The sequence below is a fragment of the Oreochromis aureus genome, linkage group 7, assembly GCF_013358895.1.
Source record: "Oreochromis aureus strain Israel breed Guangdong linkage group 7, ZZ_aureus, whole genome shotgun sequence".
NCBI classification, from domain to species: domain Eukaryota; kingdom Metazoa; phylum Chordata; class Actinopteri; order Cichliformes; family Cichlidae; genus Oreochromis; species Oreochromis aureus.
The window spans coordinates 42,931,716-42,958,647 of NC_052948.1; the positions used below are offsets into that span (position 1 = coordinate 42,931,716).

The 26,932-nt window shown below is 39.4% G+C and overlaps 1 protein-coding gene across 3 annotated transcripts; it reads right to left on the reverse strand.

Moving 5' to 3' along the window:
• Positions 1–3,067: 3,067 nt before the first annotated feature.
• Positions 3,068–26,894, reverse strand: LOC116322409 (AP2-associated protein kinase 1-like). Of its 3 annotated transcripts, none has more exons than XM_031742465.2 (20): positions 25,857–26,894; positions 24,481–24,599; positions 23,287–23,395; positions 22,892–23,034; positions 21,672–21,793; positions 21,286–21,367; positions 19,644–19,776; positions 19,438–19,541; positions 19,067–19,149; positions 18,750–18,910; positions 18,140–18,261; positions 17,679–18,023; positions 17,264–17,409; positions 16,984–17,159; positions 16,812–16,901; positions 14,782–14,877; positions 12,330–12,437; positions 11,294–11,464; positions 10,022–10,129; positions 3,068–4,855 (listed from the first exon to the last, which is right to left on the reverse strand). In XM_031742465.2, the coding sequence occupies exons 1-20, from the start codon at positions 26,017–26,019 to the stop codon at positions 4,176–4,178; spliced, it is 3,261 nt and encodes a 1,086-aa protein (XP_031598325.1). In that variant the 5' UTR covers positions 26,020–26,894; the 3' UTR covers positions 3,068–4,175. The 3 variants fall into 3 exon arrangements, with proteins under 3 accessions (XP_031598325.1, XP_031598326.1, XP_031598328.1); XM_031742466.2 differs by lacking the exon at positions 3,068–4,855 and adding an exon at positions 6,547–9,709; XM_031742468.2 differs by lacking the exons at positions 3,068–4,855; positions 10,022–10,129 and adding an exon at positions 10,145–11,200.
• Positions 26,895–26,932: the final 38 nt, after the last annotated feature.

Sequence of the window (26,932 nt, forward strand, 5' to 3'; positions counted from 1 at the left end):
AAATGTGTGCACTTGTTAAGCCTAAACAAATTTTGGCTTGTCATAGTGGAGAGAAGACAGCTACTAGTATCATAATATATATATATATATATATTAAAAAAAAGTCATCTTATAAATTGATTGTTATGGCTCAGCGAGATCCCCAAATCCACACCTGAAATATGTGCCTTCAAAACTACCTGTATATTACATGCAATTTTATCAGGGACACGCGAATAAAAAACAAAAATGCATTAAAAATATCAATTATCTTTTATCTAATGTCACTTCAGAGGACAAAACTATACTTATTTGCTCATGACTGCAAGACTGAAAAAGTGGAAACAATCAAAATAAGGTTTCTTTTCTGAGTGGCTCCATGAGCTTTGAAGCTGAGGAAGTGAGCTGCCTGAAGTGATTCTTAATCCTTGTAAAAAATAAATAAATAAATAAAAGAAAATGCCCAATTTTTCCATATATGGAAGTCAGTGAGAAGTAGGGAAGTAAAAGAGGCAGATGGACTTTACTGCTGTGCTTCAGTGGAAAAACACCTACAGCTGAAATGTGGACATATACATACATGCATATATAAATTACTGAAAGGATTTATAATAAACTACAAAACCAGAACATATAATCACAACCACTTTATTAGGGTACACCTTGCTAGTACTGGGTTGGACCCCCTTAATTCTTTCTGGCATAGATTCAACAAGCTGCTGGAAACATTCCTCATGATTTTGGTCCTTACTGACACGATAGCATCACACAGTTTGTCGGCTGCACATCCACCCTATTGGAGGAAGCCATCAGAAGATGGATATACTGTGGTCATAAAGGGATGGACTTGGTCAGCAGCATTATTCAAAAAGGCTGTGGTGTTTTAAAGATGCCTGATTTTTACTAAGATGCCCAACGTGGTCCAAGAAAATATTACCAACACCATCACATCACCACCACCAGCTTGAAGTAATGATACAGGCAGGATGGATGCACGCGTTCATGTTATTTACACAAACCCTACCATATGAATGCTGCAGCAGAAACGGAGACTCATCAGGCTGGGAACATTTTCCAACATTTTGTTGTCCAATTTTGGTGAATTTTTGTGGTTAGGGTGAACTGTAGCCTCAGTTCCCTGTTCTTAGTTGACAGGAGTGGCACGCAGTATGTCATATTCAGAGGTGCTCTTCTGCATACCTTGATTCTAAAGCGGTTATTTGAGTTATAGTGGCAGGGAACTGCTGCTTGCTAGATATTTAGTCTTTTTTGGACTGTTCTCTGCAAACCCTAGAGATGGTTGTGTGGGAAAATCCCAGCAGATCAGCACTTTCTGAAATACTCAGACCAGCCTGTCTGGAACCAACAACCATGCCACGTTCAAAGTCACTTACATCACTCTGCTTCCCCATTCTGATGCTCACTTTGAACATCAGCAGATCATCTTAATCATGTCTACATGCCTACATGCATTGGGCTGCTGCCATGGGATTGGCTGACTTTTGTGCTAACAAGCCGTTTATTCAGTGTGCCTAATAAAATGTCAAGTTAGTGTATATTGTTGCAATAGGTTAAACCATATTACAATACGTTTTCAGCGATTTGCCTTTCGGGTGAGATGTGGCTCTCTATAACAAAAGACAGGGAAAAAATATATTATGTAACAATCCAGAGCAGCCGGTCAGCTGATTTTCATTAAACTCAGATCTCCTAAAATAAATCCTAATGTAACTTTTCCATGTGTTTTTGTTCAGTTTTTTTCACCAGTAGGAAATGCTTTCGCAGACACGCGCAGGCGGACTTGCAGTCCTGTGAGCAGTGAGCTCATGGAGGCGTGTCAAAGAAAACTTCCAGAAGCAGAGGCAGGCAGTGGGATTAAAGGCAGCAAACTGCCGAAGTGAAAGCAAAATCCAACCATGATGACCTGGAGATGTGGAAGAAGGTGTTTATGCATCCTAATGCTGGCAAAGAATTCACATGAAAGGAAGAAAAAGATTCAGGCACCATTCAATTTGCAGCTATACAGGGGAGAGTGTTTGTCTTTTTTATTAACCTATGCCATCAATTCGAGAAGGAGCAGCAGTGTTTGTGCAGCTCTTTGCCCCCCATACCTTTAAAAACAGTCAAAATAAATGCAGAACTATGCTTTTGCTGAGGTTTGCTAGTGTTACTGTTTACCTTGGCTGCACAAACAATGGCAGTGAGTGACTTCAGGCAGCTTAATCACCCCCACAGTCATGCAGATTTATGAGCCACTGTGCAGCTTACACACAGCCTTGAGCTAATTTATAATAAAACTCTCGTGTTTATCTATTTCCCTTCAGCTATATAAATCTTTAGAGGTTAACAATGATAAAAAATAATAAAACCTCATGACCTGGCTCACTTTCCAATTTTCCACGAGCTCCTCTTCTTCTTCTTCATCCCAAGTTCAGGAAAATATATTCCTGTGTAAGCTCATGTGACACAAGCGGCTAATTTTTCTCACACAAAGCCTTCTCTCTCTCTCTCTTCACATATATACATTTCGTGCCGCAACTCACATGTTTGAAGGTTTTTCCTGATCTGAAAAGGCTTTAAACATCAGGTTGGATCTTATTTATAGTGATTTTGGATCCATTTTCCTTTCTACTAGTGCATTTCGTTTAATCTTCAAAATCTGGATGATCCAAACAGAGTCTGACAAAAAACTTTATATGTAAAAACAATACTTTGCGCTGACTATGAGTCTTCTCTGAGCTGTATTTTATAAATACAAGCAGCATGTGGAGCAACAACATCCTGCTGCAGAAAGACTGACGATCCTCTTCCAGATAAAGTAGTTCAACACAGCAGAACCCTCCTTGCTGCAGGTAGAAAATACCTATGTCAGCTCCTTAAGTACCCTGCTGTCTTAAATTTGTGTAAATTTGAACAGTTGTTTTCATCACGTCTCATCTCGGATAAAGTCACGGATTGCTGGACCTTCTGTGTGAGCAGGAGGACAAAACTGGTCTGGCTTTAATAGTTTCAGCTTACGTCTCTTACAACACATTCATCACAGAAATGTGACCATTGTTTGTCAAAGCATTGAATAAAAAGATCACCATTGTGTTCATAATTCATTTATTTTCACTGGTGATATTTCCTAACGTCCAGTATTAATAATCAGATAGTACAGATTCAAAAAAAATACTACGCATGAACAAAATACTTTTCCAGCAAAGGCGGTATGGTTTATAAAAAGTCCACATCTTTGCCAAAGTGTGAAGCAAAACTGGAAACAAAATCTTCTAAACCATAAAAAAACTCACTGAAGTAGCAGTTTATTGGAAATGAACTTGGTTTTTCTTAGAGTTTCTACAAACACACTGAACCTCCTCATAAAACGCCAACGATTTAAACTAACAGATATGATATGTAACTTCTTTGAAGATCATTATAAGGAGCTTGTAAAACTGGCTGTGCTATAATGACAGCAGTTAGTGGGAACTAACTGGGAACAACAGTGGCAGCTTGTGAGTAATCAAATCATTCTTTGGGAACTTTTTCTGAATAACGTACAGCTGCGGGTTTAGTAAATCTACAATGCTTTAACTCGATTAATTTGAAAGCAGCAAATATAAAAAAATATTTAGTTTTGTAGAATTTCTTTGGTTTGTAGCAAAAGATTCGGTGTCAGTGGGAACACTAAGTCAGTTTGTCGACCAGCTTTGAGCCATTTTGGAAAACATAAAGGCACAATCTGTATTCTAAATGTAAACTAAGGAGTAAACAGCAACAACATTATAAACACAACTACTTACAATTACAGCACCTACTGTATTAGATCAAAGTTGTTTGTGTTTTCTATTATAATGCTAGAAAATGCTCATGATTTTCTTTCCTTTCAAAATGTGACACATGGAGGGATTTCCTTAAAAAACTTGAAGTAATTTTTGTCAGTGACAGATCCATGAACGATGACCTTTTTAGCCAAAGCTCAAACTATTTGTAACGTGCTGATATGATGCACTGCGGTTCTCAGACTGAAGACGGATCTCGTGGCTGAGGTAGAACATCAAGTTTTAACATGAACTAGTTTAAAGATTACTTCAATTATTTTAAATAGCCAACAATAATCTCAAAAGTAAAATTACACCAAAGATTTAAGCAATACTGCCACTGAACTATATGTTGGCTTCTTCATTACTTGGTTTATAAAGATGATTATATAATCAAGGTTTCTCCTGAGAACATCTTGGCTGAAATGGGGCAGCGGTAAACGGGTCATCGAGAGCTCTTCCCCCTATGGTCCAGGAATGTAACGGCCCCACAGCTACTGAGCCTACGGCGGCTTGCTGACCGATCCTGGAGACGACCCGGTGCACGGCCACCGGCTGCTGAAGCAAAGGCGTCTCTGGAGCCGCTCGTCTACTCTGAAAAACGTGAGAAAATGACGCTCTGGCTGAATGACGCGGTTTGCTGGCTTGGATTTGCTGTGCACCAGACTTAAATACACAAGTGTTGATAGGAACTTCTTTGGTGGTTTCCTGCCTCTTTCCAAACGGGGCCTGGAGGAAAACATCAGACACCTCAGCAGGTTTATGAGACGCCACCTTGGTTTCTTTTGCTGGAGTCTTAAAAGGGGCCAGCTGGAAGACATCAGAGGCAAACGGGCTGTCTGGAGGCTGGAATTGGGATTCTTGGTCTAATGGTATGAAATGAAGACTGGTGCGAGGAGTTTGTCTGGTATGGTGTTGACTGTACCATTCATCTGTCAGCAACATGTGTTTATCATAGACACATGAAGCAGTCCTCTGCTGGACTCTCAGCTTTTGTTTTTCCTCTGCGAGCTGCACAGAAGCTGCTGTCCAGGCGGCTCGCAGCTCATTGCTGTTCGGCTCCCTCTGCAGGTCTGTATGAGGAAGAGACACGAGAAAGGTCACCTAGGGAGATTTATGCACGAGAGCTTTTCAACACAGTGACATTTCTTTTCTTATTATTTTTATATTGAAAAGAAATTGAAGCTTAATTTAAAAAGAATAAAATGAACTGCTCCCTGTGACAAAAATCATAGTAATGTCAAAATGGTGCAACATACACTGAGAAAAAAAAAATCAAGGGAACAGTTGATCATTACTGTGTAACACAAACTTTAGTTAAACTTCAAGGATATCTTTTCACCTGCTTTGGTGCAAATCACAGTGGCCAGGCGCAATGGAGAAGCAACAACAAGACAAACCCCGCAAAGAGGATGGTTTTGCAGGTCTCTCCTGACTTGTGACTGATTGTAACATGTAGTCCAGCTCCTCCAGGATGACACATCCATGCGTGCCATCACAAGAAGGTTTGCTGTGTCTCCCAGTGCAGTTTCAACAGTGTGAAGGAGACAGGTCATTACACGAGGAGATCTGGACCCAGCGGCAAAATCGGTATTTGCTCCTTTGTGAGTCTTAAAAAATAACCTCCAGGCTACTCATGTGCATGTTTCTGAGCACACTCCATAAGTACGAGCATGGCATGAGAGCCTGACATAGGTATATTGTAGGTAGTCTAAGGTGGCTCACAGCATAGCACTGTGCAGCTTCCTAACTGGACAGATTGATATACATGAAGCTTAACTGACTTTGTGTTATGTGATTTAGTGTTAACTGAATTTTTCTGAGCAGAGTAATTTAGTGCTCTTTGAATTTTATTGTTCACATTATTTTATCTATGAGTTCAACTGATGATACAGCAGCTGAACTAAAACTTAAATAAGCATAAATTACATAAATAACAAGTTAATTAAAGAAACTTGATCCAGATACATTACCACTCTATGAGCCTGGAGTCACTTTTTTGTTGTTTTTTATGAAAAGTGCATTTATATATATCTAATAATGTAAAATGAATTCTAACTGAAAGATTTTTTTATTAAATGAATGTACACTGAGTTATCTGATGCATGTTAATCATGTTAAAAGTCAAAAACTTGTTTGGATAGTAAAGAAGAAAATGTGCTGGGGCACAAAAATGTTCAGCTATGCCAGTGTGATCAGTCAGACCTGTATCACGAATAACTGGAATTATGTAATACAGTGTATGCAGGAGTAACTGTTGCCGTTTAATTGCTTCTTTAAAATTCATTATTGATTAAAGATGGATGATTACATTAATGATTAAGTAATTGACAACCTCCATGATGATGTTTAAAAGCATGCATACTAAAAACATTAACTGAAAAAACAAATAATGGAGCCATTAAACTGCCTCAATACCATCACAGAAAACGAGGAGTAAGAAAAAAAATGTAAAAAAAAATAGAAAAATGATCGAGAATTAAATTGAGCATGAAGCTGATGTTTCGTCTTACCTGAGTAGAGGTAAGGTGTTTCCCAGGGAGATTCTTATTAACGTTTTAAACCTATCCTCCTACATAATAACATCACATTTAATAGATTATTTACATACAAAATCCTATTCGAAGCCTTTACTTCAGGTAGATATCGTTATAGGAAACAATAAAAAAAAGTTTAGCAAAAATAGAAATATCAGGATAAATAAACACAATGCAGTCTTTATAAACCACTTACACAATTAGCACAGAATCAATACTCGACAAGCTGACATTCACATTTGTACTTTATTTGCCATCCCTTTATAATTCTTTAGTTATCTCACAAAAATAGAAGGAGCACACAATATCACAGCTCTGACGCGGGATTGGGCCCTAATGACAGGAGGCGTCTCAAAACACTCAGTAATATCAGGTAATGGGCAGTGGCCATTTTTGGCAAAAACAACAGAGGAGAAAACAAACAAATGACCAAAAAAAAAGAAGAAAAAAATAAAAGAGGGGCTTCTGTTTCACATCAAGGAATCTTCTCGATTGGCTTTTTCTGATTTCACTGATTTCAACGGCACACTGGCGGCTACAGGGAGAAAGCTCGGGAGTTGCATAGGTTCAAACAGTGACTGCTAAAGACTGAGCTGTTCAGTGGAAGGATCGTAAAGAGGATGCTCAAAAACACAAGCTGACCTGCAGTCATTACACCTGCTTTTAAATCAGCTTCCTCCATCTCTTTTTTCCTGCAGATTTATGAGGACCAAAAATTTGATGCACTCAAAACACTTCCAATTTTGGGGGCAGAGACAGATAAACTGAAATAACACAGGAGCCTATATAGTGTATGTAATTAAACCTGCTAGCATGAAACTTCTGGTCTTCGTATTAGATCTTGCACAAACATATCAGGACATTTAGAGTGTCCTTTTAAAAATAACTTTTTAACGAGTAAAAGGTGCACGGAAGCAAGTATCTTCATCGGATCCTACGGACACATCAATATTGCTGACTACAGAGCTGATCCTTTCTAACTCATGACAGCAACGCTGTCTGATAATTGAACCACAGCTACAGCAGGAGTGCAGTATGTTCACTGTAAGACTGGCAGACTGGCAGAGTAGACCTCTCCACACTTCACAGAGCCCCTCACACGTTTCACATCTGTAATTCAATAACTGCAATACGGAGAGCAGACCTCGAGAGGATAACGAGACAGGGAGCAGTAAGCCAATACTGTACATTTCCAGCTCTCGGAGAGAGCGATGTAGCTCTGACTACCTGAGAGAATTTAGAAGGGGGGGGTCGGGGCCTGTGCTTTCAGAGGAGACGTGACCGTCGTCATATTTGCAGCAAACATCAACACAAACAGGCTACTGGAAAAACACAGCCAACAATTCGGACTCCACGCACACACACATACTTATCATAACACTGTATACCAACACACATGAACATAACATTCAACAACACTGCCATGCTTTTTGATATGAATCCTGTGATCACTAAAACTGGCTAAGCAACAAAAACAAAAAGAAAAAAGAGAAGAAAAAGAAAAGCACAGTTTCTAATGAAGCGCATCAACTCCCACTCTGAAGAAGACTGTTCTGAATAAAAATATAATCCTTCATCAGTTCATGTAAACAAACAGAACACAGGCTCACTTTCATTTCACGAAGATAGAATAAGACATAGGATTCAGCCTGGCCTTTCAGACTGAACAGACTAGGGTTATCATCTATACATTTTCAATGTACTGACAATTATTGAGTAGATAGAACCAAGAAAGAAAACAAAAACTTCCTTAACACACAATTCCACAAAGAGGAATGAGATATTTATATATATTCTTCAATATTATTGAATGATTATGGTGTTAAGAATCATAGATATATTTTGTATTATAGACTAATATTTATTTCTTACATTCATTCTCTAACACGCTATAATATTAACATGTATTAACAGGGAGAGAGAGATTTCACAAGTAAAGCAATATGTTTTCCACAAGTAAAGCTTTATGACAATGACTTCATATAATATACGGTCTGGATAGGAGCCTGCAGAGAGTTGCAGATATCTATTTACACAAATTAGGAGTAAACAAACGTAAGGAATGCAGAAGGAATTGCACAATGTGGAATGAATATGCTAATGTGAAAATAATTTGTGAAATGATGTGTTAGTGCCAAGAAATGATATGAATAGTCATGTATGCTCTGCCTATATATAACTGCTACTTTATATCCTATTACTGCTGATTTTTCAAATTATTGTCATGCATTACTATTGATATGGCACGCTGCTATTAACACAGTTAAATGACCCTGATTTATCATTTTTAATTCCAACCCTATCTATTGCTTGCCTTGAGGACGAAAGTAAAAAGAAAGAGAAAGACGAAGAAGCTCAAAATAAGAGCATAAAAGAACGGGTGCTGGCTCTCACTGCGTGGTTGGACATACTGTATTTTGTTAGAAGTTCAGTTTTGTGGCGACGTTGTCATTTTGCTTTCAGAAATCCAGCAGTTTGCTCCTTTTATTATTATTATTTTATGGCACTTCACTGAGGTTATGGCTGTCTGGTTTCCAGATTGTAACACCGTTTAATGTTTCTCAGCCTAATCTATAGCAGCTTTAAGTTTTTAAGCTATTCCATCCTATAGCTCTGACAGAGGTAACGTTTCTGTAACTGTGCAAATCAGGCTACATGACTAAGTTTCAAAGAAGTTTGGCTTTTACAGGAATAAACCTCATTTGAATAAATGGTCACTCAATTTTTTTTCTGCATGTTTTTTTTTCTTTAAAATGTGCAAATAAATCTGGGGAGGAGAATTTAAAAAGGCAAACGACGACAAATTCACTTGCGCACGATTATAACTACAACCACTTAGAACTATGCTTATTATACATTACAACAATGATCTTCTATAGTTTGCTATAAGGAATAATGCAGTGTTGTTCAGACAAACTGGACAGCTGTATTATATCCTGATTGACAGAAATGGTGTAATGGTTAATCTTTAGAAAGTATGATGATGATACGTTTGCGTATTGGCCACTCTTCCAGAATGGACAATACATGACGCAAGGAGACTACAACCAAGATAAAACATGATGGTGAAGGTGAGAGATGAGAAGTGAAGATAGGCCAGATGATTGGATCGATATGGTGGAAAGGACAGGAATGGAAAAAAGCACTGAAAGGTGATTTCTACTGCAGCAACTACAATGCTGATGACAGCCAAGGGGTGCAGGAAGCTAGCTATGACAACAGTGTTGATCGCTGTTATGCTATGCCAGTCTATAATCCAGTGTTACAGCTTCTATGGGGGGGAGAGTGCCTACAAGTCGATGAGCTGGTCCACCAGCAGCAGGGAGCGGGCCAAGCTGGGCAAGCTGGATTCAGAGCCGCCACTGTTACTGCGCGAGTGGCCTCCTGAAACTGGCCAAGAGACAAAAAAGGAGGGGAGGGAGGCAAAGGGGTCGAGACGGATACAAGCAAACAGAGGTGAGGAGGGGCGCAGGAGCGGGAGTCACATAAAGCAATCAAAGCAAGGGGGAGAGAGGTCAAGAAAGAGAAAAGAGAAAGAGAGGGCTGAATTTACCTTCTACAGGTTTTTCAAACATTACTTTGACTGAGCATGTAGAATAGTACAGCTAGCTGGTGTGCTTCAGTAAATATCACTGCGATTCATTTTTTTCTGGCACCATCTTTGCCATCCTGTGCTTCCTAGAGGAGAGTGTAAAGACATACCTTGGGAATTCTTTCGGCCTGTGACGGGAATAGGATCAAACTCATCCTCCGTACCAGCCTCTGCGCTGGGTTGCTGGGACTCGAAGTCTGAGATCAGGAGAGATGAGTCTGCACAAAATAAAAGCCAAATAATCCCAAAAAAGAAAACCTTTGAAGTGAAACTAGAGGTAGCTCTAAGGAAAATAATTTTATAAGGGCTTTATAGTGTAGCTGCTTCTTCCACATATAATTTAAGACAATACTGATAATACGAGCCATTATCGTTCCTCATTACGATAAAAATGTTCTAAAAAAAAAAAACACAAAACAAAAAAAAAACAGCAATTACTGCAAAAACGCATCTGCTGCTCTCCAGTGGCACAAAGCCTGTTTGATAAGATATTATGAGGAGAGGCCAGTAGTTATTGTTTTCATGCAGCTGGTGCACAGTCAGGCTGTGATTTGAAGCTGGCACTGTCAACAACAGTCAAAGGCTTTTGTTCACCAGCCGAGAAGCGAAAAACTAAACCACAGCTGTACAGCTCTCACTTTGTGACATAGAGAACATTTCCACACATTAATTACTTTGCCTTTTTATTTAACTTTTAAAGATTAAGTGAAACACAAGACACACAAACAGGAAAAACACACAACAAAACAAAAAACACACGAGGCCAGTCGGGAAGATTTTGAATGAAAATGGATTTGTTAAGCCGTGCTTCTGATGCCACCCAGTGGTGAAAATTTCTTTTTTCTGAATGGTGAATCAGAAAACAAATAACAACTCCACTTGGTGAGGATTTCTTTGATCACTTGGTTTCAATGCCTCCCCTTTTTCCACACAGAGGCAGAGCAGAAGGCTACATGGAGCCAGACAACAGCCTGCTGCAACATCCACATTAGCTTTCCTGCTAAAGTGTCATTCTTAACTAGCCAACAAAAATAAGACGAAACATGCACCTTCGTGGTAATTGCAAAGCTTGCAGGATAATTAGCTGAAGAGGCTGCAGCACTGAACTACAACTGCACATCTCACTTTCACTGGTTAGGTGCTGATGTTGTCTTCAGTCTTCAAAACTGTAGCTGACAACAGATGCCGGTTTCTGCTCCCCAGCTAGTGTTCGACAGCAGAGCTCAGTCTGCCGCATGACTGAGATGGTAAAGAACATCGGTGGTGCTATGTCTCTAAGGAAAACACCGCTATCCACAATACAGAAAAGTTTCTGTCAAAGATCACGGTAGGCAGGTCATAGGTAATGCTACTTTCAGTTCAGCCCTGGCAGAGTTCCTTACCTGCTTTAGGCTGTGTGGAGTCTCCAGACAACAGGCTGAAATCATCCAAAGCAGAGGCAGCAGAGGTGGGAGCAGAAGACACGGAGGAAGTTGCACTGCTTGCTGCCGGGGGGGCAGATGGACCAGAGATCAGAGAGCAGCCCAGGAGAGAGTCGTCTGCCGCGAGAGGATCTGAGACAAGTCAGAACAGGTGGACAGAGGAGGAGGTCTTGTTACGGTTGAATTTTCACTGACAACAAGTAAACAGATGAATGCACAGCCTGTCAGTGAGGTTTCTTCTACTACTTCCAAACATTAAAAGAGCCAAGTGTGAAGTTATACACAAAGGTAAATATAAATAAACTTCTCTCTTCTTATTTATAGGGTTTTTAAAATAATGGAAAGGAAAACTATAAATGGTACAGCTGCTTACAACTTTGAATATCTTCCTGCAGTTTTATCTGTCTCTGCTAAAAACCTGCTTTAAAAAGTTGTTTTATGGTAAACTTAACAGAATAGTGAAATACTGTCATTTTATAAGCTACAATGGAATATCTGTAGGAAAAGAGCAAACTATCAGCAGTGTATCAACACCTGGACAGAAAGTGTATTTTAGAACTTTTTGCTAACAGATAGCTCATGACAATGACCAGCAACACTGAGGACGTGAGCCCCAAACCCTAAGATGGTATAAAGGTTGATCGAGTACAAAGGAATTACAAAACTTTGTAAAAATCTTAGAAAACAGCTCTTCACAAACACATTAGCATTTGATAAGATGCTAATATGAAAGTATTGGTTATATCAGCTTTAACTACACAGACTGACAACAAACAAGTACAACCTAAGAATGGGGGAGTACTGAATAGCGTTACACTAAAATATCTGAAAAGCCTTAATTGCCTTTTTTTTAAAAACCTTTCCATGTATTTGATGCATTTTTAAACACAGAAACTTGAATACACACACACACACACACACACACACACACACACACACACACACACACACACACACACACACACACACACACACACACACACACACACACACACACCTTTTGCAGACTCTTCCACAGCCCCACCAAAAGGATCGGATAATGACAGGAGGTCAGGAAGCATGAGTGAAGACGTGTCTGGAGATTTGAGTCCTTCAATCAGTTTCTCTAAAGCCCAGTGGAAAGTTAAGAGGGAGACAAAGGAGACATGTTTAAGCACAACTGTGTCAAAAATGTAAAGATGTTAAGTCACAGGCATTCACACAAAGCTCAAAACATGGCACAGAGTTCAATGTTGTCTAAACTGAAGAATTTACTGATAAAAGGAGCTTGCACACCTTCACCGACTAGCCTGCTCGAACTTAAAACTTTCAAGGATTCCATTCAGTTCCAGTTTGTAATTTCTATCTGGAGGTATAGCTCTGTTCTCCAACCTTCTCAACCTGTCTTTACATTCAAAAGCAGTAGGTTGGGCTAACAACAGCAAGAGTCCTGTACAGGGCTAAGCAGGCAGGCTAAAAATTGCTGCCTTAAGTAAATAACTGTAATTTGGCATCTTAATCAAAAAATAATAATGGACTATTTTTTCTGTTTCTGTGTAAAACAATAAATTTGTAAATTCATACTAACATAAATAAATACATTTAAGCATTAAAAATATCATTTATATTAGTGAGCTTGTATATATACTGGTGGTGTAACTATTACAGAAACATAAAAGATGATTTGGTAATTACCAAATCTGCTAATTTAGGGCAGCTGGGGCATAAACCGTTCATGTGGTGGTGGTCTAATAATTTTGTTAAGCAATATATTTGGATAATATAATGCTAATGATAATATAAAGTGTTTTGTTGTGTAAAAATAAAAACAATTTCTTGTTACTGGATTCAGGAGAAGGGCATAGATGGACACACAACCTGAGAACATCATGCCTAGCAAGAACTATTGCTGGAAAGTAGAGATGGCACGATACCACTTTTTTATGTCCGATACCGATACCGATATCATAAATTTGGATATCTGCCGATACCGATATGAATCTGATATTGTGTGTTTTTTAATCAATAAAAACTGTTTTTTTAATATCTTGCTGCATTTTGTATAAGTTCATACTCAAGTTTAAATAAACAATAACACTAAAGCTATTCTGTTATACCTGTATGTAAAAATACACTGTACCCAAAATATTTTATAGTTCAGCAACACTGATCAATCTAATAAACTTAAACCTACTCCATCCTCCCTATTCTGGTATTTTAAAGAGTACTTAGCAGAAATATTAAGCAACCTAACTAATAGGGTTGCAAACTCCCAACAAAAAAAAATATAGGAACCACCCCACCCTCCATCTCATGATGCTTAATCGATGTAATCAACTTTAATTTGATGCAGGGTGAAAAAAATGCACAGAATTAAATTATTTTTCAAGAATAATTAAATAGATTCAACATCTTTCTTCAACAGAATTGCAGACTGCACAGATGGTATGTTCCCAAAGGAAAAAGTACTATAGCTTACTAGGGTATATTAGACTTAACAGTTACTATATACAGTAATGGACTTCTATACATTTTACATCAGATTAAAACTTTGGGTGTAAGATTCAGATAATTATTTATTAAAAGCTAGACATTTTAAATGAGAATAAGAAAGAAAAGTATGTCTTTGTGCCCCTTTACCTGTTAAGCATCGCCCCCCTGGCTAAACTTTGCTAGATCCGCCCCTGCACAGTTACCAGCCGTCAGCTACGTAGAAAAGGATCCTGGTGTGAAAGTAATATTAAATAAATTCTAACAACAGCTTATCAAGTTTAAACGTGCTGCTGTTGTTCAGCCGCTGGTTTCCTCTTTCTGGTGCAAAGTGGGCCAAAAACAAAGAGACGGACTCACGACAGAAAAGCCGATCAGCTGATCGTTAAGCAGTTTCACGATTGAAGTAGCTGCAGGAAGGTGAGGGAGGGAGAAGAGGCACTTGCTCCATATATCGGTTGTTAAGCTTAACATGGGAACGCTTTACAAACATTCAGAGATGAATACACACTTGCTTTACTTCTCTCTGGGATAACTTTCTCGGAGATGAAATGCTGGTTTTGTTGGCTACAAATACACACAGCCGCTCTATCACGTGAGGCATACTGCTCCAACGTGCTACGGTTATGAGCCGAGTTAAGCTGTGGCAGTTTTGTGAGGTGTTTTTTTTATATTTAATGTATGGATTACATTTTAATTTCTCACGATATCCGATCCAGTAACATCATATCGGACCGATACCGATACGTAATATCGGATCGGTCCATCTCTACTGGAAAGTAATAGTATATGAAGAGTTTGAAGAAACTCAGTTGAATGCGACCAGGTAAGCCTGGTGCTGATCTGATTTTCTTTAATATTGCAAAAGGCATTGGCATGTGTGGACAATGGGCTCATTACTTAAAATAAATCAGGAAATTTAGAAATAACCGTTCACACATATGTAAGCAGTATACTAATCCACAAAGACAGGCATTTACCTGGTGTATCTGACAGCTCGAGGGTATGGAAAGGATCAGGGACAGCCAGCAGCAAGGCTCCTGATTCCACATCAAAAATGGCTGTTGGTCTTTCAACTAGAAAGCAGAGGAGGTGCAGAGAGGTGTCATAAACGAAAGATTTATAATCCATGACATAAGGTTGGAAAATTACGCTAAAAATACAAAAGGAAAACAGCCTGATTATGCTCCAGTGCAAATTTGATTCAAAAGCAGATCCAACAACCATGCTTTAAAACTGAGGCTAATGGACTTACCTAACCTTACTAAGTGCAATACCTGTTTATTAGTTTCACAATTAAAAACAATTAACTTGTCTCATGAAGTAAAAGTGTCCTTTAGATGATCAGCGGTGCTTTAGAAAACTATTTCATAATAAAATAAATATTTGTTTCAGGTCAGGTCTGAACAGCTCACTGATATATGAGTCGTCTTTACATTGTTTTGATTCAGTTATTTTGTTGTTTATCTCATAATGAAGGACATGTGGAAATCATGATAGTTGTTGGTGAAATTAATTCAAAGCTATTTCTCTTTCATAAATACCACCTGACTAATCAGTTATCTAATCTGTGATGTTTAATTTAAAGCATAGTTTACAACAGACTTTCAGACAAAATACAACAACATTTATACATTTTCCACATCATCAGCTGAACGCTTTCCCGTAGCGAAGTGACGGCCAAGGTATTTATATAAAACATATTATATCAGCAGGAAATCTATATCAAAGAAAAAAAGAATATCACCGGGGACGATTTAGTGAAGACGTGGAAATAAAATGAGCACAGCTGATTTTAAAAACCAAAACTGGAGCTGGTCAGGTTTGCGGGATAGTTAACTACAGTGATTGAGTTAAAAGAGAGCCAGCATAACAGTTTAACACACACCACAGTGCACCCCTGTTGTTTTCCAAAGCTTATTAAAGCTATCAGATTATAGGATTAGGCGCATTAAGAGGTTTACTTTTAAAGTTTGTCCTCCAGATTTTATAGTACAGAGCTTCATGTGGAACAAAAGCAGGGAGAAAACATAGTATAAATAACAGTAAATATCATCTACAGCAGTCTTAATAAACTCATGCTAGTATTAGATGATATGATGACAATCATAAGATTAATTATCAAGATTCATTTATTCACACTAGCTCTTCTCCACAGTGTGTCTGTTGTCCTGTCTCCCTCCCCTCACCCCTTACTGAGTGGCAGTAGATGGCTGCCCCTCCCTGAGGCTGGCTCTGCTGGAGGTTTCTTCCTGTTAAAAGGAAGTTTTTCCTTCCCACTGTCTCTAAGTTCATGCTTATATGGGGTTTTCTGATTGTTGGGGTTTTCTCTGTATTATTGTAGAGTCTTTAACTTACAGTATAAAGCGCCTTGAAGCGACTGTTGTTGTGATCTACCAATATATAAATAAAATTGAATTGCATTATTTTATTATTATTTATTTATCAGTCTAAATCTTTTATTTTCCCTCTTGTTCCTAAACTTCCTGATACTGTTATATTTATTAAGGATACCATTAAAGTACAATCAGTTAATTTTAGTTTGATAAGATCACCTTCATATTTTGTATCTACTTGTTTCATCAGTTAATTACGTGCTTATATTTTTTGTATTTTTATAATCACAGTTTACATTATAATAGTAAATTTAAGCAATCAAGGATCACTTAGAACAGCGGTCCCCAACCCCCAGGTTATGGACCAGTACCGGCCGAGTTGAGGCTCGGGTATGAAATTCATGGTTTTCATGAAGTTTTTAAAAAAAAAATCGTTTTTATCATTAACTTGGTTTCCCTGGGTTTTTCCCCATGTATTATGAATAAATCTTCTTTTTTTTGGTACCGGTACTGGTTATATTTTGTTGCATCTATCCGCGACACCTTAAAGGCCGGTCTGTGAAAATATTGTCGGACATAAACCAGTCAGTGGCGCAAAAAAGGTTGGGGACCGTTGACTTAGAACACACAGAAGAAAAACTATGTGAATTATCTAAGAGTAAAAACTCACATACCAGTTTCCTGTGGGGTATTATCAACAGCTGAGGCCTGAAGGCCTGGTATCAACTCTTCTGAAGCAGTTGCTTCGGTATCTGGGGTTAGGTCTGGTAAAAGGAGAATCTCTGTCATTCACTGCTTATCCTATTCTAAAAGTACTGCACATGAACATTAGCATGCAGATGTTACCATTAGCCTTTTTGCCATCACTTTTAAACTCCTCAGCAGTGAGATTGGAGAAGTCGTCATCATCAAAGGGGTTCCACGCTGGCTGTGTAGGGGTGTTTGTGGCGGCACCAGAAGCAGGAACAGTTTTACTTTGGTCCTGTACTGCATCACTAAGATTTGGCTGAGACAGAAGTGATCTGAAAGTAAACATCAACAACAGCAGCAAAACATCATAAATAAACCAAGTAGGAGAAGAGTGAAAGCTGTAGTTGAATATTATTGAAGAAAACGTGACACTTACTGATGGAGAGCTGCTTCTTCATTAGCTCCCTGTGGCTGCTGTGAGGAGTCGCTCACTGGAACTGCAGAAACAGCGGTAGCTGTGGCGTCACTTGGTGTGCGTTGGTGGCTTTGTTCTTCGGTTGTCTTTGGAGTAGCAGGTGGGGTCTGATCAAAAGAGGCAAAGAAAGCCAAAATATCAAAAATCAACAACTATTTAATATAGAAAGACAGCTAATTGTGTTCACAAGAGAAAGAATATAAAAAACAACACGTTTATTCACATTTTGAACTGTCTTTGGTCGATGAGACAGAGAAACGCTTTTGATCAGGACATGCCACACGTAGATTATGGGCAAACGGATGAAGTTGACAGCTCTGCAGTGCTGGTATTTAGGCATTGTTTTTAGCTAGATGTTTGGCAGCAAGCCACTTACTGTCTCAGCTGGTTTTTGGCTGCTCTCAGTAGAGCCAGGCTGAGCCTGGGCAGCTGACGGTTGAGTTATCTGCTGCTGAGATGCTGCAGGCTTGCTGGGGGAAGGCTGCGCCTCTGGCTGTTGAGCCAGGCTGGCCTGCTTACGACGAGCTGGGCGCTGAGGCGGGGCTGGGCTGGATGGGGTCTGTGCTCCTTGTTGGGAGGTTGAGCTCACAACAGAGGTGGGTGTAGTCTGTTGCTGGACTGTTGGCTGTGCTTGTGGTTGGATGTCAGCTTTGGTCACCGGTGATGCCACTGCTGCTGGTGCTGCTGTCTCTGCAGCTGGAGCTGGAGCTGGCTGCACAGCCTAACATGCAAAGATTTTAACATTTGAAAGGAACTGTCACTCAAAACAGTAGATCTGCAAATAAAAGCAGCTTATAATCTGTTTCGTTAAAACAGAAGACACAATGGTCAGTGAACCTGCTTCTGTGGAGCTGCAGCCTGATTTGAATTAGTTTGTGACTGAATGAGAGGCAGAGCTGAAGCCTGAGCCTTCTGTGACTGAAGAGCTGCAGCTGGCTGAGAGAGATCTAAACTGACTCCTGCAGACAAAAACACAAAAGAGCGCATTACTCTACAGTCAGTGGAGACAATTTGATCTGAATACTTGCACAGATGCTCAAAAGGCCTAATGTGAAGCCACACAGACACGTTTATTTGAATTTTTAAAAAACCAAAAACGATATAACGCTCATCAAAATGCATTAAAGTGGATTATACAGTCTATTGAACGCAAACACATCCAAGTGATTCATCACAAAAAAAAGAACCTACAGCACCTGAAGCATTGTTATAAGTGAAAGAGAAGCAGAGAAAGTCATTTCGTAATCACTTTGGGGTTTTGGTTAGATAACTTTAATTTGCATGAGTCTTCACCTGTTTATTTGAGCTGCTGTTGTTGAGAATTGAGGTATTCAACGTGCGCACAAAGGATTAGAGACATCCCTGTATTTATTATCATCCTTATTCAAAAGACTGGTTTTCTTTTCCTGTGACAGACAGGAGAATAAGGACAGAGTGCTGTACATACCCACAGGCTGTGCTGCACCACCAGGGAGATTAGCCCGCTTGCGAGGGGTCAGAGCAGCAGGCTGGATGGGTAAGATGCCAGCAGCAGGCTGGGTGTGGACTGCTTTGGGCCTCTGGCGAGGGGTGATGGAGGTTTCAGTGGTGGGAATTGGATCTGTCAGTCTGGCAACAAAGGGAGGATGTTGGCCTTCTTGTTAATCATGGCAAACAGTGTTAACATAATTATTTAATGAGTATCAGAATACAGATGATACCTAATTACTTCTACAATGTTACTACAGCTTTAATGGTAACACAGTGAAAGCAGGTCATGCTTGCCTGGGCTTAGCCTGGCTCTTCTTTGCTGCCGCAGCCTCGCTCGCTTTGACTGGCTCAGGAAGTTTGGAAGGAATCGGAGAATTCTTGTTTATGAAAAAAAAGGAAAGGCTTTACAATGAATTCTGCACTGAGAAAATCAATGTTTCACACACAAAAACTGAAAAGTTTTTTTTAACTAAAATATCATCAGGACTAACAAGTATTTTACACAGTATCAAAATAATGAATCCGAGCTTATCTTCCTCCCACAGCATGACAACTGGCCTGTATCCATAAGTAGGTCAGGCAGAGAACCCATAGCAGAGTCGAGATGAGACAAAGTCAAGCAAATCCAAATATTTTGACTGTTTCTGGTGCCAAGAGACACTGACCTTCACATTTTGAACAGGGCATGTCCGCTGAGCTAGTTTGAAAGCAAAATAGGACACCTGGTAGATATCTGGTCTCTTGTCTGGATCTGGCTCCAGCGTGTACCCTGAAACACACCGTGTACATAAAAATGAAAGTCTGAACAAGGTAGACACCAGTCAGTAAGTAGATATGAAATTTATGCTTCTGAAATGTAAGCGGTACTAACGAATGAGGCAGTGAAGATCGTAAGAGTAACGGGAATTATCTGGAATAGTGAAACTGCCATCACAGATGGCCACCTGGCTTTCACCAAAGGGCAAAGTGAAGAAGCACAGCTTGTACAGCAAACAGCCCAGTGCCTGGAGAAGACAACCACATGCATGCCCAAGAGGAGAGGAGAGGAGAGGAAGATAATTAATCAAATACGGTGATAAGAAAGTATTTCCCATCTAAACACCAGTTGAGATAGCACTAAAAATTTGTGTATTAACATCACAGCTATTTCACAAACCCTAGAGATTTTATATTTTTCTCTTTAAGACATGTTTAATCTTGGGCTATAATGTCAAACTTGCAGTCCTGTGCAAAGGTCTTGAGCACCCCTTTACTTCTTTAAATTTTGCTAGGAAAATGAGAAATATGTACGATGCTTTATTGAAACTGCAAATATACACAGAAATATAGTATATAAGGAAAAAACACAGTTTGTACAATTTTAACAAGCTTCAAACCAAAGGTGGTCATATTTGGTATGACCACCTTTACACTTTAACACAGTCTGAAGTCTCTTAGTCAAGCTTGGTGCAAGTTCTTTAAGTAATCTTCAGGAACAGTTCTCCAGGCTTCTTGAGGGACATTCAAAGCTCTTCTTTGGATGGTGGCTGCCTTTTGTTTTGTTCTCTGTCAGATAGATCCCACATTGCTTCAATCATGTTAAGGTCCATCATCTGGGGAGGCCAATTCATGACTGATAGTGTTGCATTGTGTTTTTGTTTTTAACCCAGTATGCTTTTACTACATTGGCAGTGAGTCTAGAATCACTGTCATGCTGACAAACTTAAGCAGCTGCAATTGGACTAAATTCAGATGGTATTGAAAATATGATGGTACTTTTCTGCATTTTACAATTCCATCAATTTTGACACCACTGGCAGAAATTCAACCCCAAACCTTGACACATTCTCCACTGTGCTTTACGGATGGCTGTAGACACTCACTGTTGTACCTCTCTCTTGACCTCTTCCATACTTGTTGTTAATCATTTCAAGTAAAACTTTCAAGTTTGGATTCATCACTCCATCAGACCTATTGCCACTGATTTTCAGTCCAGTTCTTGTGTAATTTGGTATACCTCAGGTTTTTTCCCCGTTTCCCTACTTTTCCATTTCTGTTGAAACTTCAGTGAATAGTAAATGGATCAACTGACGAGCAAGATGCCTCTCTCAGGTCCTGTGTCAAATTTATGCTGGATTTATTTTCCTATTTCTTAAGAACACGTCTTTCAGATACTGTTCATCTTCTGTAGTTAGTTTTTTAGACCTGCAGGAATCATGTTGTTGGTACAAAAGTGCTCTTTTATACCTGTGAAACGGCGTTATCTTCGGCAGCTTTGTGAACAAACGTGTTTTCTGTGACAGGCTGCTAGTAAAAAATGATTAAATGATTCACACAAAAAAGTCTGGCTCCTTGGAAGCAAAATAGAAATAAATGAGAGGTTGGCTCAAGACTTTTGCACAATATTGTAGTTTAAGCCAAACATTACATTTAAGTTGAGATTTACACCAGTTACCAGTTATATGCTGCATGTATTAACTCATCACGACTACCGTGCATCATGAATATCACAGCAGTCTGCAATCTTCACTCACCCAGATGTCTGCCTTCGTGGTGATGATCTTATTGTTGTAGAGGTTCACCATTTCTGGAGCACGATATGATAAGGTGGTGTACCTGCAACAAGGGACAGCTACAGATTTTTAGTGAGGTATTAAAAAAAATAACTTGCATAGCACAATGTGGTTATAAATGCACACAAATAAGTTTTGCTTTTAGATATCAAATGAAACCTAAAAAAGGAACCTTTCAGTTCCACACAAAGGTGAAAAATTGAGAAAGTTCAAAAACATGATAAAAGAAAGAAAAAACAAAACAATGAAGGTGCTTAGGAATTAAAAAAACTGCAGTCAGTTTCTGTGCCACATTACCTAAAAGATGTGCTAATGAATGAAAGTTGCAGATGAAAAGAGGCACAAACTTTTTGATCTCTTCCTCCACAGCAGCCACTCCTTCGGTCTGCGGGCTCTGGAACTTGTCAGTGGCGCTACCAAAGTCGCACAGCACATAATGACCCTTATCGTGCAGGAGGATGTTCTCCACCTGTAGATATACAAGACGTGACTCACACAGTGACACGCAGGGCTGCTTGCTTTGAGGACAATACGGGGTTTTATCGTGAAAGGAATGATTTTGGCAGTAAGCGATGAGCCACACTGCCAAGTCAAATAACGGCCTTTCTTTCTTGCAAGATGTGAGCTTGAGATAATAATAAAGGTGCACTGCATCTATAATCTATACCGTCACATTATGACTTTCAGATTATAGCCACGTTCAAAACTTGCACGTTCCTCTCAGTATGCTCTAAAAACTCTGTCACACATTATTTCTGAGGTTTTATCATTAAAAAAACAACAACAACAACAACAAAAAAAATCAAAAGGAAATGTGTAAAGCATTGAATTCCATATAATTACTGAATGACAGTAACCAGAGACTAATGAGACAGCTATGCAGCTGCTGACTGAGTGGAAGTTATTTGAAGTATTTTGACAACTACCTTTTTCTTCTCTTTATCAATCAACTTACAGCACAGTGCTTAAAAATGGAGTAAAATATTAATAGCTCTATATATTTGTGCATGTCCTCTTGTGTACCAATGAATGAATCAATCAATATTTTTATTAAAACAAACAGCCACTCTGAATATCTTTTATACTTTTATTTAGGGTATTTTCTTACATAATGCCAAAATTTGTTTGAGAGTCGGGGAACATTTTCCACATTTTCCTCTGACGTGTGGCACAATCCACAAAATAATCTGCCTGGAACACATTTTTGCACTAGTGTGGTTTAGATTAGGAAGGTGCCTGGACAGAAGTATCTTGACAGTAGGTGTTGGTCACGTGTTCTTTCTTAAGGCAGAGGGTACATGGCAGTGAATTACTGGCTGTTCACATATGACTTCAAAAAGCTGGGACAGAGCTTAAACTGACTTTGCTCCTGTGCACCCAACTCTGAGCTTTAAAGGTTCAAAAAAGAGCCATGCTACACAACAACTTTATGCAAAAGCCAATAGCAGTCATCCTGATTCCAGTTGAAACTGGAAGTTGTTCATTTTTGGAAAAAAAAATCAAACAAAACAGAGAAAAAGATAATTGCTGCAGTTTCAGAGTGAGTGTCAGTGGCAAAATGTGTCACCTTAAGGTCTCTGTGGATGATAGGTGTCTTGCGTTGGTGCAGACGAGAAACGGCGTCACAGGTGTCACAGAAGATCTGCAGCACCTCAGCTTCAGTGAAACCAGTCTGCAGCCTCTGATTCATCAAGTTGACCACCTGACCTCCTGTAAAATACCATCCAATTAGGCAGCACATTGAACAACAGAGGAAATTAACTAAAGAACTATTTGATTTTACCTTAACTTCTGCCTGTTTTATCACAAATTTTTTCAGACTTATCATGTAATAAGCTTGCTTTAATCATTTAATAGCACAACTACACTCTAACAAATCCATCCTGAAATTGAAAGGCCAACAGAAATTTAAATTCCTTCAATAATCAAGGCATGAGGTTGCACTTCCCTTTCAGCACTCACCCTTGCAGTAATCCATTAGTATAAGCACCTCCCATACGTCCCTCGATCCCATAGCTGTGATACTGGAGTCCAGATAACCAACAATATTCTTGTGACCAACTAGATCTTTCTGCAAGAACACAAGCACAAAATGTTGCCATTTCTTTCTATAAAAGGAAGCTAACCCATTCATTTGATAAGGTCAGCGTTTTGAGATGCAGTATGAGACATTCATCTGCAGGGGGAGTGTCAATGGAGAGCTGAAATCTGAACTCTATTATGTAATTTTAAAAAAAAAGTCAAGTACTACAACCCAGGTGAAGCACCATCTGCTTGTGTATGAGTGTGTTTGTGTGTTTCTCAGTGAGAGTGTGCGAGACACAAAGCGAGAAAGACTGCGATGTGACGAAATCTCTGAATGCTGGGGAACCACCATCTTCACAGCGAATACTGGAGTCAGTTAATGTTGGCTTCAGAAGCAAAATAAAGCCAATGAAAATAATTCTTTGAAGTGTTTGTTTAATGATACAATCTGCCATGTTTTAATATTTGAACATCTGTTGCCATATATTTCCTCCTTGGTTCTTTTTGGAGTGCTGCCTTGAACGGAAAACTATACAGACTCTAATATCAAAGACAAATGCAGGACAGCCATCAAAAATGCCGTCAAACTTTCCAAGACCCATAATAGACTATTCATATTTTGTGGTAGGCTACCATGGCATTAATATCTGTTTATATACTAAATATACCTATTCCCTAAAGAAGTTGGAAATCTTTACTTTAGAGTAATGTAAACATCTTTATGTATAACATATTTATAACAGAAATATGCAGATCAATGTTATTTCATGTGATCAGAGATGTGTCAAACACCTATCCTTTTTTTAATATACCTTACCAATAATAAATGCTTAGAAAATAACAATTCATTAAGAAATAAACAGCCCATTAATCTGGTTATTTATATCAAACCATGAAAGGCAAATCAAAAACAGCACACTAAGTACCAGGATGGCAAATGTGGTAGAACAATCCAAACAAACCTGCTGCAGGGTTTGCATTGCTCTTAGTTATTCTGGACAGAATGAGGCATCTGTGGGTTTCTTCTGAAGGACTTTTTTGTGCTTGCCTTACGTGGTTTTACCCAGCATGCCAAACCATGACAGCTTAAAGTGAGAGTCTGTGGAGAAATGTTTAGTCTCAGTCACTCACCATTATTTGAATCTCGCGCTTGCAGACCTGAAGATCGTGTTCGTTGTTGACGTACATCCTCTTCAGAGCACAACGAACCCCTTGGTTTGTCTTCACGAGGAACACGATTGCAAAGCCACCTGCATGATGCAGAGAAATGACACATTTAAAATGTGCATTCAAAATAAAATCAAAACATCAATCTTATGAACCTTCTCAGGATACCATGATTTTGAACATTTAGCAGACGTGCTAATTTTTAAGCCTCAATTCTTCAGCAACTGTCGGGCTTTCTATCCATGTATATTCTTACATCAAAAAGCACAATCAGCACCAAATGGCACCGCCTTATAGCATAATATCTATTAGTCATGTCATTGCTGCGGGGTTTACGTAGAGGCCTACATTGAGGCCTAACCATCTGGTATAGCTCAGACCACAAATTTGTTGTGCAGAGTTTAGCTGTGGAGTCATCAATTTCAGGCAGACATCACAGCTTACATTACATCCTTCGCTCATCTTGTGTAATGGCAGTGTGGTACTATACAGCTACAAGAGCATCAGTCTAGGTTGAGGGTTTAGAGCCACGTCTGGAGCGTCTATGTGACTACAGTAAAAGCTGACATCGCGATGAGCTGTCCTGTACTGTATTCTTGTATTATATGCAGACTGGGCACTCGCCGTGTAGCTGGCAGCCTAACAGAACTGATTAAAAGCATAGATACTGTGCAGTCTTTGGTTCAGAAAGCTCCTGATAGAATAAAGGGGTGTCTAAGTTAGACAAGAGACTTTAAGAATATATTAATGCAAGCATTACAACAGAATATACACAGCTGATGTTCACACAAGCCTATTCACTTGCTACTGGACATTAGAAATGCACACTCAGACTAAATGTATTGTGTAACATAACTGTTAAAACTACTTTTTAGTGGTCAAGTTTCAGGCCTCTTCTATAGCACCCATTATATTATCCTGATGTTCCACATTTTCCTGCCAATGGCTGTTCTTACAAAAACCTTGAATACGGAATCTCTTTGAAAGTAAACCTTTCATTTCAAAGAGATCACACAAATGCCTGACGTCAGGTACATCTCCACCTGCTTGAATCACTCATCTGATTCACAAGAGCTAAAAGAAAATTGTATGCATGTGTGTTAGTCAGAGTACAGTTTGGAGAAAGTAGCTTGCCTATGTTTTGCATTTATGTACCTGAAATACATGAATGCACAGCTCCATTATCCCTGTGGGAATGATACAAGGTTGCATCTCTGTTATGCGACCCATGCACTGGGCATGCAGGACACACATCATACTGTGACATGCATAGAAGGAGACAGAGAACGGGCAAAAAAACTAACAAATGGCATCATCTGGTCTTTGCAACCCTTTCTTACCTTCAGCAATTATCTCTTCAACAGTGACTTGGTGTCGCCCGACAGTAAATGCTCGTCCAATGAAATTGCCGCCTGCGTGGCTGGACCCCGAGCTGCTGCCTCCTCCTCCAGAACCAGGCCCGGAGCTGACTAACTCCCGACGGGAATCAAAGAACTTCCTCATAGTGTCAAAATGACAGGGGTATTTGCGGCTTCAGATGAGCTGTAGGTCCTTGTATGCACAATTATTGCAGTGATATATATAATAAAGCAGCTCAGACTGCAACCCTAACGAGTCTATGTGGAGCCTGTAGTGATGCCTTTATGATATATAATATTGTGAGAACTCAGGTTTCTGGTGGCAAATTTCCAATTTGCTTGCCAGATCAAGACAGTTGGTGATAGCCAGAGTCGTTGCGACTAACTGTTATGTAAGTGAATTACACCACCCGGGAGGCTAAAGCATCTCCGGAGAAAGTATTTCTTTAGCTATCAATCCAGCTGTTCACGGTCGGCTGCTGCTGACGGGGATAACATTCGGTCCTTCTCCATCTCGTCCAGCCATTTTTAGGCTAGCTCAATGCTAGCTACTTACGCGCTATGACATTTCGTGTAGTTAAGGTTATCCAGGTTATCCTCTGAAGATAATGTCTTCGGGTGCGATGTAACCGACGTGTAACTCGTCTGACAGCGTTGCCAGCAAAAATATTTCCATCCTCAGCCAAGTGGAGCGACCGTTTGTTGCCACATAGCTAGCTGACCGTGTCGCTATTTAATTGCTTCTATTTACAATAAATAAATAAAAAAAACTATGATTTTAGTTGGCTAACGCATTAGCGCGATGAAGCCTCTCATCAACACAAACAAGCGTCGAATCGACAGTAGACTGAAGCCTCCGCCTGTCGCAGTTATAGCTGAGAATATGTAATCACAGACTGACATCTACCAAAACAGTAGACAGAGGTTTCAGTCCAGCGGTATAATCTCTGCAACCACAGCAATCTTTGGCTTCCACCGTTATCGCAACATCCTAGCTGTTGCTGTTGACGAACGGACGGAATTATGGGTATTGTAGTTCAGAGCGCAACTGCAGCCTC